Source organism: Staurois parvus, unplaced genomic scaffold (assembly GCF_062004578.1).
Source record: "Staurois parvus isolate SC_StPar_1 unplaced genomic scaffold, SC_StPar_1.0 ptg000155l, whole genome shotgun sequence".
In the NCBI taxonomy this organism is placed as follows: Eukaryota; Metazoa; Chordata; class Amphibia; order Anura; family Ranidae; genus Staurois; species Staurois parvus.
Genome location: NW_028317951.1, coordinates 30,509,170 through 30,525,102, shown reverse-complemented (window position 1 = coordinate 30,525,102; position 15,933 = coordinate 30,509,170). Strand labels below are relative to the sequence as shown.

The window sequence follows — 15,933 nt, the reverse complement described above, 5'->3', positions numbered from 1 at the left end:
TGGTGGAAATACCAACAAAGCAAATGTAACAAGGACTTACAAGCCAGAAAAGGCATGGCTCATGTCTGATGGATATTAGACTAATTGTTAAAATGTCTAAAAAGCAACTAATTACACCTTAATTTCAAATACCATTGTCTAACGGAGATTTTTTGATTTTTTGCATTGATCCTAAATTTTATATCATCCATCAAAAATAACTGTTTTGTGTGAATGGAGACTGAGTAAATTGTGTGTATCATATATCTGTTTGGCAGCTTCGCTGGCTAGTAAAGCTCTCCTACTCATTCCCACTCCTAACCTGTTTTCTGCCTGTCTGTTGTGATTCTATACAAAAGGTCACTGGGGCAAACAAAGAAATCGGACATGCGGTAACAATACATGCAGCGAAGGGATGAGACTGCTGAAAGAACTACCCAGAGCTGAAGCTAAAAAATGTGGGCTGCAATTTTAAGTGTTCTTAATAAGTGAACATTTATTCACAGCCTGAACCATAGCACTTTTTTGAGCATAGCTTTGAAAACTTGCATATTAACCAGTTAAGTAATAAAAGCATACCACCTATAGGATATAGAGTATATGGTGCAATGAACTACCCAGAAATGAAGAAAAAACCCAAAAAACAAAACAAGACAGCGGAGTGCAAATATAAGTGCACTTTTATTCTGCTCTACGACCTACTAGTCGAAGCATGATAACATTTTTTGAACAGAGCTTTATTAATTTGCATATTAAGCAGTTAAGAATAAAGAGTGCACCAATTATAGGGATCATTTTCAGTAGCTTTAAAGAGTAATCTAAACAAGAATTCCTCTTCAGAGACCAATTGACAGGTGGTTAGGAGGTTGTGTCACTTCCTTACAGCCTGCTTTAACCCCTTGTTCCCTGCACTTGGAAGTGGTTGCAGGGAGCTTGCAGAGCAGTCCCACTCACTTACTGAGCCTTGAAAAAGTATTTATACCCCTTGAAATTTTCCACATTTTGTCATATTACAACCAAAAACGTAAATGTATTTTATTGGCATTTTATGTGATAGTCCAACACAAAGTGGCACATAAAACTGTGAAGTGGAAGGAAAATGATAAATGGTTTTCAAAATTTTTTTTACAAACAAATATGTGCAAAGTGTGGGGTGCATTTGTATTCAGCCCCCCCAAGCCAATACTATAGAGAGTGACATTTTTTTCCCATTCTTTGCAAAATAGTTCAAGCTCTGTCAGAGTGGATGGAGAGAGTCTGTGAACAGAAATTTTCAAGTCTTGCCACAGATTCTCAATTGGATTTAGGTCTGGACTTTGGCTGGGCCATTCTAACTGATGAATAAGCTTTGATCTATACCATTCCATTGTAGCTCTGGCTGTATGTTTAGGGTTGTTGTCCTGCTGGAAAGTGAATCTCTGCCCCAGTCTCTAGTCTTTTGCAGACAAACAGGTTTTCTTCTAAGATTGCCCTGTATTTGGTTCCATCCATCCTCCCATCAGCTCTGACCAGCTTCCCTGTCCCAGCTGAAGAAAAGCATCCCCACAACATGATGCTGCCACCACCATGTTTCACGGTGGGGATGGTGTGTTCAGGGTGATGTGCAGTGTTAGTTTTCCACCACACATAGCATTTTGCTTTTAGACTAAAATGTTCAATTTTGGTCTCATATGACCAGAGCACCTTCTTCCACATGTTTGCTGTGTCCCCCACATGGCTTCTCGCAAAATACAAACAAGACGTCTCATGGCTTTCTTTCCACAATGGCTTTCTTCTTGCCCCCCTTCATAAAGGCCAGATTTGTGGACTGCACGACTAATAGTTGTCCTGTGGACAGATTCTCCCACCTGAGCTGTGGATCTCTGTAGCTCCTCCAGAGTTACCATGGGCCTCTTAGCTGCTTCTCTGTAATGCTCTTATTGCCCGGCCTATCAGTTTAAGTGGATGGTCATGTGTTGGTAGGTTTACAGTTATGTCATACTCTATTTTTGGATGATGGATTGAACAGTGCTCCATGAGATGTTAAAAACTTGGGATACTTTTTAATGACCTAACCTTGCTTTAAACTTCTCCACAATTTTATCCCTGACCTGTCTGGTGTGTTCCTTGGCCTTTATGATGCTGTTTGTCCACTAATGTTCTCTAATAAACCTCTGAGGGCTTCACAGAACAGCTGTATTTATACTGAGATTAAATTACACACAGGTGGACGCTATTTACTAATTAGGTGACTTCTGAAGGCAATTGGTTCCACTAGATTTTAGTTAGGAGTATCAGAGTAAGGGGGGCTGAATACAAATGCACACCACACTTTTCAGATATTTATTTGTAAAACATTTTGAAAACCATTTATCATTTTCCTTCCAAATTTTTGGTTGTAACATGACAAAATGTGGAAAATGTCAAGGGGTATGAATACTTTTTCAAGGCACAGTACATGGGTCACATCCGGCAGGCGCAAAGCCCATCAAAATTGGCAGGCAGTGTAATTCTTGCAACAAACTATGTACACCCCTGGCCACTAGTGTGAATTAGCATAAAGAACAAAAACTTTTTCAAACTTTACAGCAGACTTACCTGCATGTGTTTGTGGAAACCAAGAGTCTATTTTGCCAACATCCCCAAAAGAGACTAAGTGGGAGAGTTTGCCTGCTATAATTAAAGATCAGTCCAATGTGTTGTAAAACAGAAAACTGGCTGTGAAATATAAGATTCATGATTGCTTACCTAAAAGTTATATCGGTTTCAGTTAAAAGTATAGAGGTTTTCCTCCTTTTTCAGGGAAGTTTATCAACGTTTTTGAAGCCTGGGACGAAGGCTGTCCGTACACAGTTAAGATGGTCATATACTAAGAGCTTTGTTCAAAATGTTTCGTTTTAAGAACTGTAATTTGTTTGATTTTCTAATCATTCGTTGATGGGGTCAAATTGACATTTGTTTTCAACTGCAGTGACAACAAAATTCAAAGGGGCAAGATGGAAAAATTTTTTTGAATGAATTTTTTTTTTTTTTACACCATTTGTGGTGTTCATTTCAAAATTAAAAAGTTAAAAGTAAACAAAATTTTGAAGTACTTCAGCTGTCAATTTTGTATGAATGTTTTTTCAAAAATCTACTAGTGTATGGCCAGCTTTCATTTTTTCCCCATTCAGCCGGTGGGCTGTATTAAAAAAAAAAAAAAAAAACACACCTAACAAACTCAGAATACAATAATTATTTTTATGATAGATTTCCTGGCAAGGCAAAAAGGCAAGGAGTACATAATACACCTCTTTACAATGCATAATTTTATTTAACTTTTAAAATCCTGTCACATTACATCTGCTGCCCACCATATTCCAAGTGTTATTTCTGATGCTCTACTCACTTACTGACTGGCCTATTTTACAGGTGTCAGTAAATACCCTGCTAAGCAAAGAAAAGAGAGTAGCATGGGGATTGACAATGTAAACAGGGCCTATGGGTAAATCACAGAAAAAAAGCCAATAAGAACAACTTCTGGCCTGTATCAGCTATTTGTGTGTGAATGCATGGCTTGACAGAAAAGCATCCCACATCAGTTTTGGCCCTACATCTGAAGACCAGTTGAGACATTCATGCTGTGTGATTTCATCTAGCAGTATTCATAGCCAGATGTAGGAAACTACAAAATCAATCAGTAATGACCTTTCCAGTACAATCTGCAGTCAGCTTTTTCTAGAACTACAAAAAAATAAAAATTCTTTAAAAAAAACTTACAAAAAAGGTAACCAGAATTATTATTATTTTTTTAAAACAAATCTTGAGTTTCCCTTTAACAAAAGAAAAAAATTACATCCAGTTTAAAGTGGTTCTACAGGTTTAAGGTTTTTTTTTTTACCTTCATGCATAGCATTCTGGGTACAGCCCCCCCCCAGCCTCCCCCTTATGCTTACCTTATGCTTAGTGAGCCAATGAGGACAGGGTGGGGGGCGGGGCTGAGCCATGCTCCATATGTGAAATGGACACACAGAGCGTGCCTCGGGAGAAAGCATGCTCGAGTGGCCCCATAGCAAGAGGCTTGCTACTGGGGGCACTTGGCGGGGGGGGGGGGGGGGGGGGAAGAGAAGCCAGGACTGTCAGTGGGGGACCCAAAAAGAGAAGGATTCAGGCTGCTTTGTGCAAAGCTATTGCACAGAGCAGAGAACTATAACATGTTTGTCATTAAAAAAAAAAAAAAAAAAAAATAATCTTTCCTTTAGAATCACTTTAAACTTTATGAATCATGCCAAAAACTTCAAACAAAGCTACATTTTTGGCAAGCAGCTACATACATTACTGAAATACATACATGGGAAAGATTAACATGCAAAAGGAATTATAAATCTGTGGTTGTGTTGGCTTTGAAATCCACGCACCCCTGCAACACAGCAAAGTGACTGCTCAAACTCCACTACAGCAGCAGCACAGCTTGAGCAAGAACACGGATCAGAACACCACCTAAGTCTGACTGGACAATGAATCAGTAGCACTCCCATCTGCTTGCTCTTCTATTTTCTTCTGTCAGCAAATGTGTTTGTAACAGAGTTGCATTAAAAAATGTCCTGAATTGAGAAGAGATTTGGATTCCATTCACGAAGTGGTATCTCATGATTCACTGTAAAATAACTTAGAAATTTTAAAAACTGTTTTTGCAATTCCCCCCCCCCCCCAAAAAAAAAACCTTCTAAAATACCGCATGCAGTATTTAGCTCATGATGTTATATCTAATGGGATGGATGCAGAGGAGAGGGATTATAACACCTGTCAATTTTTCTGCTGTCTGTAGCTCCATTAGAGGGCATTCACTCTAACTTTTATGGAAAATAAATTCACACATTTTGGGTTGACATTAAACATGAATAGTGGGGAATTTCCCCATTGTGGCACAGATGGCAAACCACCCCCCCCCCCCCCAAAAAAAAAACAGACAGGTGTTCTAACCCTCCTCTTTCCGATCCAAAATGAAAAAAAGTTTTGCCTTTAGTTACATTTTAAAGTCATTTTTGCTGTGATATTTGGTAATGTCATTGCTATATCTTTGGACAGGTCTTGAAAAGTGTCACTCCTGTATCCATCTGCCTTCAAATTGATGACACCCCCCTCTCCTAACAGCTCAAGTTCCACACCTTTGTAAGAGTACTTATCTATTCCTAATCAGATTCTGTCCTAGGAAAATTTTTGCCAAACATCTTTATAAAGATATTTGTAAAAAAAGTCAATTTTCCCACTACATAGGACATACTGTATGCTCTAAAAAAGGAACTAGACCACTGTGATATGCATGTGCATTGTATTATGTTTTGAGTGACTGGGAGGTTTTTTTTGCAGCAAATGATGTCTCTGCTTGTAAATACGCAAACAAAAGTCTCTGAAAATCTGGCAAAATGACGAGAAAATAAATAGATTTTACTACTTGTAATGGAGTTGAGTTACTAAAGGCAAAGAGACTGTGCACTTTGCTAGTCCAGTTGCTCCAGAGCTTGGTAAATGAGGGGGAGCTCTGACGACTTCCTTCATACAATCATGTGCAAGCAAAAAAGTAGTTTTTAAAAAAATTGTCCTTACATGTGATAGGATACTTTGTAAACTGATGCTTTACCTCATTTACCAAGCTCTGGAGCAACTGGACTTGCAAAGTGCATAGTCTATTTGTGTGTGTTTTTATCCAAATTTAGGTTTCTATGCATTACTATTGAGAGACTACTGATCCACAAAGGTAGAGACTACTCCAAATTGGCTAATATATTTATACATTCCTTCAATGTTGCATGCCTGGACCACTACTTATTTAACACATGCATTTATTTATTTTCATTAGTGAATTAACTTTAAAGCCATTTTATGAGGAATTTACGGAGCGTTTTTGAGGTATTTACCACATAAAAAGGATAAATAATTGACATTTCAGTATTGTATGCGACATTTGGAAAAAATGGGTAAGATCACCTAAATACTATATGCAATCTGCTTTAGTGAATGGAGACCTTTATCACTTACTCTCCTCATTTGCTGCGGGAACCAGGGATAGGGCCAAGCCGCATCTGTGTGTGAATAGACACACAGAGCAGCGGCCCGGGATCAAGCTTGCTTGGGTGCCTCCATAGCAAGCTGCTGGCTGAGGGGACACTTGGCAGGAGGGAGGGGCCAGCAGTGCTGGCGGGTGATCCGAGAAGAGGAGGATCGGGCTGCTCTGTGCAAAACCACTGCACAGAGCAGGTAAGCAAAACATGTTTGTTATTTTAAAAAAATCACAATCACTTTACAGCTGAACTCCAGGAATTCAGACACTTTGCAAAATCTGGTGGCTTACTACATATTAAGGCCAACGAGGAGCATGTCACCTTGTGGAGTTCTTTTTTATTTAAATTTGACAGCTTTACTGAGTGTCAGGAGTACAGCTATCACTCCCGGCACTTTGACAGGAGACGCATCATCTTTTTACACAGTAGTTCTGCTCACCCATCTCCTCTGCTCAACATTCACAAAGCCTTTGTATTTTGTGAATGGGTTCACATAATGAAAAGTGCTCTGTGATTGGGCATTAGGAGGGGAGGGGATGGGAACATCAGCTGCATGCAAATCCACACCTACAGAAGCTGAGATCAGAAGGTCTAGTGTCGGTGTTCCAAAGTATAGTAATAGCTGTACTCCCAGCAAAAAGTAAAAATTTTAACTGTACAATAAAGAAACAAGTCCATGAGGTGGCATGCACATTTTTCAAAGTGGTTGAATTCCTGGAGTTCAGTTTTTACAGAATTTCTGACGGGTTCCACCACCATTCTGATAAAAAGAGTGACAAAGCTAGAACAAGACATTAGTCCCTTGGAAAACACTCACCCCTCTCCCCTATCTGGCTCAAACCCCCTTATTTGTATGGGACAGATCAATTATAGTCAACAAACCTTTACACTGACCTGGCCCTCTCAAACCTCTATTTGGCTATGCTGCTTCCGTCCCTGGAGTTAGGGTCAATGAAGTATCCGAATTTTCCAGAGACTCCTGGCTACAGCTCCATGAAATTGTGCCCACCAAGCAGCAATACGTGCACTACTGTTACCTTACATTTAACAAGCTTGTCCATCTCAACAACTATATAGCTTCATTCATAAAATCAAAAGACACTTGCCACAATCTGTTAAAAACTTAACTCCATTTAAATCTCTTCTCAGCCACATCATCTCCCACTGGATACAGTATCATAGCTGTACCGCATGGTGAGAAAGGACACCTCCTCGAGTCGGCCTCCTTTTATACCTAAATGGGAATATTACTCAATCTTTAAAAGACCACTGGAAGAAATGTTTCATTCTCACTCATAAAACATTCACATCTTCCTGTTTTCAGGAAACGAACTACAAAGTCATCTCCCTCTGGTATCTAACTCCCTGGGTGAACCAGGGTGGATAAAAATCAATGATTTCTTTAAAAAAATCAAAAACAAAATCGGATTTTTTTTATTTAAATCGGATTTTTTTGAATAAAATACTTTTTGAGGAAAACATATTACCATCCAAAGGTTATTCCATCATGAAATAAAGATTAGTTTTTAATTATGTAGAATAAGGCTGTATATGTTTAAATTTTTTGGTAATTAAATTCCATGTCATGCTCTTCCAGAGGTTTTTGTAAGATTATTGGGCAGTTTCTCTGCCTACAAGATATTATCACAGATGCTTGGTTTACTTTTGCAGTTCTCAAAACTGAATTTGACTCAGCGGAGATCACATGCCTCTTCTTCACAGCAAAAATGTTATAACATGAACAGAGTTAAGAAAAAGACATTAATCCTAACTTCTAAAAACCTATGAATACAGAATCAACCCCTTCAGTGCTAAGTTTCAAGAATAGAAACAATATTTTTCTGATTGTTTGGAGTGGAATAGATCTGCACAAGAAGAAAGTGAAACTAAGTGTGAGGAGGAAGGGGCTGACAGTCTAAGTTTCTTAAAATATATATATTTTGTTTTGCCAAATTAGTTAACAAACATGGATGTTTGTTTAAGCAAATAACATATGCTGGAATGTTATTGTTTCAGATGAATAAATCTATTTAAATTGTTATTATTAAGGGAATGATTATTTTTCTCCTTCCTAAGTACAACAGAAAAGTTGTCCAAATATGAATGATTAACCTATTAAACTGGGGATAAAAAAACTAATATGAAAAGTTGTTATTCTAAAAATCTTCATCTACTTGCATATTAAAGTTATACCAGCAATAATTAGTCTATGTAGAAAACTAGGATTTAAATCAAGCCTTACTGACTAGTGATTTAAATCAAATCCACCCTGCTTTGAACTAAGCTGTATTTACCCATTAATCTAGAGCTCTTGCTGGAGATGCTCAGAGAAGTGCTTTAGCTTAATTGCATATTTGATGGGGCTGTTACCTACTCACTCCATTCTGGAAGGCAGTTTTACCACATACAATAACGTGCATATTTTGCCATTTCTTTTATTGGCTCTGCTGCAAAGGATTCCTGGATGCCTAACCAAAATGAAGAAAGGCACCCTGAGACACTACCTCTTAGGAACTTGTGTGACCATTTCTCACCATTGGAAATCAATCTCTCCTCCATATATTGTAGAATGGATCTAAGTATTCAAAGAAATCATGAATATGGAAACCCTGTTGGCAGTCGACAGCAACAACCTAGAGAAGACCCAAACCTCATGGACCTGATGGCTGGCTCAGTCACAGATTCTTTCAGTTATACTTATTCCTTCTCTGTAGTATCTGAAATACACCCTCTGTCCATTCCTTTTCTCCTGTAGGACACTAACGACCCTAGCCTCCCCATTAATGCTTGATCTAGTATAATACCCTCAAAAGCACTACTTAGGTATATATCTTCCCATGTCTGTCATAACCTGTTAATTTATGATTAATGCCTTGTTTGATCTTTCTTTCCTACTCCCCCACCCACTCTTTTCTGACTTCCTTAATCCTTCTCTTCCTTTCCTGATATCTTCTTACCATTTAATGTATACTACAATGTTCTATACTGAATCTGTAAAACTGAATAAAGACATATTTAAACTTAAAATGTCGATTTTTTCCTGAACACACATTAACTGGTGTTTTAATTAGATTTGTCAGAAAGCTTCTAGAGAATTGTTGATAAAATAGTCAAAAGGGCAATAATTTAATGCAGACGTGTAGGAAACTGCTAAATTCACAGTTACAATACACAAGTGTGAACTATTCACACTGCCAAAAAATGTGTAATTCTGTTCAGCTATGTTTCAGATCTAAAACACCCTAGATTATGACTCACTTCTCTCTTAAAGAAATATAGAGCTAGGATTAACTTGGCCTGTGAATTTATTATGAAGAGCAGAAACACAATGGTGAGGTCTAAATTGAGATATTTTATATTTTCTACTTTAAAAACAGAATTCAGAAAAAGCTCCAAAATCTCACCATCGTTACCATCTGTGTCTGTTATATCTTGCATCTCCTCATCTTCATCTTCTTCTTCATCTTCTTCATTTCCTGCAAGTTCTTTTTCTATTAACTGCCTGCCCAGCTTTATATTCATGCCTTCATTGTAGTGGTGTTTTCTTTTCATTTCAAACTCCTTTTTCTTTTCTGAGTTTAACAATAGAAGATTCTGAATAAGTTTATGCATCAGTAAAAATAAACTATAAGCTGAGGCTTCAAAGTAAATCTCTTACTCTAGGAGAGGGCAGTAGAAATGATAAAGGGGCAGAATGAATTTACAGTGGGGAAAATAATTATATGATCCCCTGCAGATTTTGTAAGTTTGCCCACTTACAAAGAAATGAAAGGTCTATCATTTTTATCATAGGTGTATTTTAAATGATAGAGACAGAATATCAACCAAAAATCCAGAAAAAAAACACAATACAAATGTTATAAATTGAGTGCAGTTCAGAGAGTAAAATAGGTATTTGATCTCCAAGCAAAACATGGCTTAGTACTTGGTGGGGAAACCCTTGTTAGCAAGCAGAGAGGTAAGACATTTCTATTAGTTGGTTACCAGGTTTGTACACATCTTAAGAGGGATTTTGGTCCAATCTTCTTTACAGTTCTCTAAATCCTTAAGTTTTCTTGGCTGTCGCTTGGCAACTTGAAGTTTCAGCTCCCTCCATATACTTTCTATAGGATTAAGCTCAGGAGACTGCCTAGGCCACTTCATGACCTTAATGTGCTTCTTCTTGAGCCACTCCTTTGTTGCCATGGCAGTATGTTTTGGGTCATTGTCATGCTGGAAGATCCATCCACGACCCATCTTCAGTGTTCTGGCTGAGGAAAGAAGGTTCTCATCCAAGAGTTTACAATACATGGCCCTGTCCATTGGCCCCTCAATGCGGCAAAGTCAGCCTGTACCTTTAGCAGAGAAACAGCCCCAAAGCATAAGGTTTCCACCTCTGTGGGGATGGTGTTCTTAGGGTCATAGTCAGCATTTTTTTTCTTCCAAACGCGGCGAGTCAAGTAAATGCCAAAAAGCTCAATTTTGGTCTGGTCTGACAACAGCATTTTCTCCCAATCCTTCTCTGAATCATTTACTGTAGAGGTTTATTGGCAAACTTCAGATGGCCTGTACATGCCTTTTTGAGGAGAAGGACCTTGTGGGTTTTGCAGGATTTCAATCCATGGCAGAGTATTGTGTTACCAATGGTTTGTTTGGTGAATGTGGTCCAAACTGCCTTGAAATCATTCATAAGCTCCTCCCATGTAGTTCTGGGCTGATCCCTCACTTTTCTCATGATCATCCTTACCCCATGAGGCGAAATCTTGCATGGGGCTCCAGACCAAGGGCGATTGATGGTTATTTTGTATTTCCTCCATTTGCGAATAATAGCTCCAACAGTTGTGTCCTTCTCACCATGCTTCTTATTGATGGTCTTGTAGTCCATTTCAGCCTTGTGCAGGTCTGCAATCTCGCCCCTGCCATCTTTTGACAGCTTTTTGGACTTGCCCATGTGGTGAGGTTTGAAGAAAGATTCTGTGGACAGGTGTCTTTTATACACATAATGAGCTGTAGTTAGGAGCACCTTCTTAAAATTGACAGGACTAATCTGTGTACCACATGAGCACATAGCAAGTCTGTGGGAGCCAAAATTGTTGGTTGGTAGGGGATCAAATACTTATTTTACTCACTGAACTCAACTCAATTTATAACATTTGTATCATGTGTTTTTTTGGAGTTTTGGTTGATATTCTGTCTCTATCATTTAAAATGCACCCTATGATAAAAATTATAGATCCTTCATTTCTTTGTAAGTGGGCAAATTACAAAATCTGCAGTGGATCAAATAATTATTTTCCCCACTGTAAGAAAACCTTTCATGGAATAAATTCATAGTTTCAATTTTCAGAATGAGATCAGAAATGTCAGCTTATGTATTTATCTCATGACAGGTCACTCTGAATGTAAACCTGTGGTATACGAAAAAAGAAAGCTGAAATAAGGAGAGGAGGACATGCACCATATACCACCTTTATTAATTTGCGCAATTTTGGGACCCCAAGGTACATCATTTACCCAATGCAAGCCCTCAATCTAAAATTCAGGAGGCACAACCCCACCCCACACCACCACATCTCTTCATGTGCTGTGTTTGCTAGTCAGATTTCCAGTATTGCGCATTGCTGGTGGATTATACCAAAGCTTCAACCTTGGAGCTGAAAATGATATTGATATACAGACCACCACACTGGCCGGGGGGATAGGCCAGTAGAAAGAAATTATTATAACATGCAATAGGAAAATGCAGATCAGACTTTTGAAAGTAAACTCAGTATGAAGTCTGTTTAAAAAAAAAAAAAAAAAAAAAAAAAAAAAAGTACCTCTTTCCTCTGGTGTCAGCTCTTCCTCCTCTTCTTCACTGCTCTCCTCTTCAGCCAGGAATTTTGGATCCATTCCTTCTGCGGCAGCTAGCCTAAAGACACCCGAGGCTTTAAAAAACTAAATATGACCACGCTTTCTATATTTAACATCACATAGTGCCAACAGACATGTTCAAAGCCTTTAAGCTGAACTCTAGAACTAGAAAAAAGAGCTAACTAAATACCAATGTATTGCTTCACCTTGACAAATGATTTGTAATTACTGGGTTTTGTAAAACCAGATTACAAACTTTTCCCTTTTAACATATCATAAATGGGCCTGCTGGAAAGCATACTAGGGAGTGAGCTTTGTATACTGGGGTGCCGATCTCACTAGGGACAGACACCAAGTTGTAAGGTGTGTATTGGGGTAAATAAAGTGTACTGGATTGCAGATCTCAGTGGTCACATGAATACTGCGAACTGAGCCATGTGTGCGGAGAACATGTATACTAGTGAGGGAGCTGTGTGTATGGGGGTTGATCTCACTGCATACATGACCATTAGAGAGTGAGCTGTTTGTTTTGGACGGCATCTCTCATTGAGAGGAATGCTAGGTAGTGAGCAGTTTGTACTGAAGCATAGGCTTCACTATATGGATCCTGAACAGTAAGTTGCACATGCTGCAGTACAGATATGATTGGGAAGCAGGCATGTATGTGTTTAGTACCAGTTCAATATGTGTTTGGGGCTCAAGCAGTGCATAGTAGGGGTGCTATTGAACTAGTGAAGCACTGTTCAGCTAAATTCATTACTGGAGGAAAAATATCAGAAGTTGTAATCTCCTGAATCACTTTAAATATTAGTTAGGAATAGAAAAGGATAACCTCCAGTGGACTATTTAATTTCTACTACTTACTATTTTGACCTGAAAAGGTTTATTTTTCTGTAACTTTGTGAACTTAAGTCATGGTAATTTTTTTTACTGGGCATGAGATAACAGAAGACATACTCTAGCTGAGAATTATTAAGGTAATTTATTAAGGACACCACGCACTTGGAGTTAAGTCAGAAGGAAGTCAGAATCAAAACATACAAAAAAAAAACAAAAAAAAAAAAAACAAGCCAGTTTTAAAAGAAATATCCTTTACTGATCAAGGGTTACTACCTTGATGAAAATTCACATTAGAGTTTTAACCCCAACCATTAATTCTTACTTCTCTGCCAAGACATCTGCTGTCAGCGCTTCATTTGACTCCGAATCACTCATGGCTCCTTCATCATCATCATCGCCAACCATTCTGTGAGGAAAAGTTATACTGCTGTCACTTCAGAATTAGATGCTGTGAAAAAGCATCCTATTTAGTAAGCAAATCTACCCAAGCCTTAAAATCAGGGTTAAACTTTTAAACCAAACTTTCTAAACAAAGGGACAAGTTTTCTGTCCTTCAGACTTAAGGGGGCCGGAGTGCAGCCGGCAGAAGTAGAGAAAACCCTAACCCCAGTGGGAGTAAACCACACCCCTTTGATATTAAGGGGAGGAATAGTGCCCCATCGTTGGTGCCAATGGCAGGAATAGTGCCTCATCGTTTGCGCCAATGGCAGGAGTAGTGCCCCATTGTTGGTGTCAGAGAACAATACCCCATTGTTGGTGTCAGTGGAAGCAACAGTGCCTCATTGTTGGTGATGTAGGAGGATAACGCCCCAAGGGCCAGATAAAACAAGCAGAGGCTCACATCAGGCCCCTGGGCCACAGTTTGGAGACCTCTGCTTTAAATGATAAGTTCACCTTTGGCAACATGTTATATCCGTATTCAGGGTGTAACATGTAACATGTTACTAAGTCAGCAGCTCTGCACCCCCCAATCACTCAAAAGGCAGGGGATCCTCTCCCTACATACACTGTCACAATTTGCACAGTGTACCTGTGCAGGGCTCCACTCACACAGCCGCACCATTTATTCACACAGATCTGAATGAATGAGCTACAAAAGTCCCATCTGCCACTGCTACAGACAGCTTGTAGCTCTCAAAGAACTGCAAGGAGGCTGGTGAGTGCTCTCGTAGTTCATGGATTCTTCCTGCAGTTAAGTAACTGTCTGAACGTACTGTACAATTAAGACAAATTTAATTTTGACTTGCATGTAAATTCTTTATGATTGAGTGTACAGTACAGATCACCCTCCTCTATACCTGTGTTACTGCATTGCTTGCAACAAAACTGAGCACTCAGTGTGTAGCAGATTTATAGTGCGGGAAGCTTTGCAAGTGTGCAGTCACCTGAATGCACTAGTCTCTCACCCAGGGTCTATGAATATCAAGCCTGTGTCCTATACTGTATTCCAATTTACAAAAGACTAAGTACACCTTTCTGAACATGTTACACACGTATATAGGGTGTAACATGTTCAGCATGCAACCCCTCTCCCCTGAATTCCCCCTTTATGACTCTGCCCACACAGTCACATCCATCATTCACAGTTTTCTGTGAATGAATAGACTACAAGTACCATCAGCCATTGTGGCTAATGGCTTGTAGCTCTTAATGAGCTACGAGGGCGTTCTCACAGTTCAATGATCTTCCTGCTTTTAAATAGCTGCCTGCCCGTTCGAGGTATGGGCAAACAGCTATACTAAGAGTCTGCAGGAGCCGAACATTGCATCTACGATCTGTTCATTGCGGGTGCAATGATTTCCAGGCTGCAGTGTAAAAAAAATGACTGCACATTTTTGTTCTTTACCTGCAAAATAATGTGCATTTATTATTATTATTTTTTTTTTTATACAAAAGATTAACTTATCCTTTAAAGGACAACTCCATCCTTTGCACCATGTTACACACACATTTAGGTATCATAGCACAAATGGTCCTCCCCCCATCAAAACTGCCCCCCACCACAGTAGAGCAAAGAACTTGCAGTCCATTGACACTCTCTCTAGTTCTCCTACTGAAAGTCCATACCTTGGTACGGACATGGAGCTGGAGGAAGAGTCTGGCAAGACAGGCATTGCAAATGCGATGGTTTGCTTTAGAGTTCCAAAGCAAGTGAAGCACCAAGCACATTTGTAAAGCATACTACTGGGCTATATATAGGTGCCTTTTATGGCCATACTTCTGCTTTATAGATCAGTCAAGGTATACTTTGTTATAAGCAACATTACATTTTAGCTTCTGTCTTTTGAAAAGAACCAACCAGTAATCAAAAACCCTTGCTGTTGGCTATTTAACTCTTTCCCTGCCAGGTTGGTATGTCATTCTGCCTGTCAGATGGACGTAATCTGGCAGCTACGCAAGTGCCCAATTGCTCCTAGACCTCTCTGGTAACAGGCACCCTCCCCCACCATGTATCCTGGTCTGTGTGCGCCCATCAATGCACCTGGGCCAGCATGGTGGGTGCCACCGGGTAGAGGGGAGGGAGCTGAGTGGACATGCGTCCACTTTCCTTCCCTTCCTCGTGCTGACCTGCAAGCAACATGTTTTAAATTTGTAAAAAATGAAAGTTACACCCAAGCACATAAAATCCCCCCCCAAAAAATTTTTTTTTGAGGTCTCCCCACCCCCACATGAGCATAAATGCACGCTTTAGGGATGCCTATGCACAAAAAAGTTGATTGCAATACTCCACGCACATAACAATTCTAGTTCCAGAGCTCCTGCGTAACACTAAACTGATGACCTATAGAAGACTTTTGAAGTGCTGCCTATGGATAAGATACGGTACTAAAATTGTCACCATTTCACGGGCGCATGCAAATTTAAGGGTGTACATTGACTGTATCTAATTAATCGGTGCAACCTCATCTTTTATATTTTACAAAAAAAATGGTTCATTTATTCCATGCCCTAAAATTAACTTTAGTGTATTTTTTACTCATATTTTGCATTTCCTAGACCTTAAATAAAGTAATATTAAAAAATTGTAACTACCACTATTTTATTCTCTAGGGTGTCTGCTTTCAGAAAATATATAAATGTTTTGTGGATTTTATGAAATCTTCAGGACTAAAATTATTTTTTTTTTAAATATGTGTGCAAAAAATGCAAAAACTGATCTGGCAGCGGAAAGCTTAAAGGGTAATTCATATTTTGCATCCAAATATTAAAATGTTACCCATCGACACCCTACACATTCCTCTGGTCCACCCTAAAAACTTAC

The 15,933-nt window shown here is 39.1% G+C and overlaps 1 protein-coding gene across 6 annotated transcripts in view; it reads right to left on the bottom strand.

The window, feature by feature from the left end:
* Positions 1 to 15,933, bottom strand: part of PPP1R2 (protein phosphatase 1 regulatory inhibitor subunit 2) — a 50,660-nt gene that overhangs the window by 28,470 nt on the left and 6,257 nt on the right. For 2 of the 6 annotated variants that reach the window (XM_089675638.1, XM_089675643.1), the window contains exons 3-5: positions 12,994 to 13,077; positions 11,798 to 11,889; positions 9,404 to 9,571 (exon numbers count right to left, since the gene is read on the bottom strand). In XM_089675638.1, the coding sequence (XP_089531764.1) occupies positions 9,404 to 9,571; positions 11,798 to 11,889; positions 12,994 to 13,077 (344 nt within the window). Of the gene's footprint in view, positions 1 to 3,251; positions 4,595 to 9,403; positions 9,572 to 11,797; positions 11,890 to 12,993; positions 13,078 to 15,933 lie in introns of those variants that run through there. The other 4 variants (XM_089675640.1, XM_089675644.1, XM_089675639.1 and 1 more) reach the window with 3 other exon arrangements.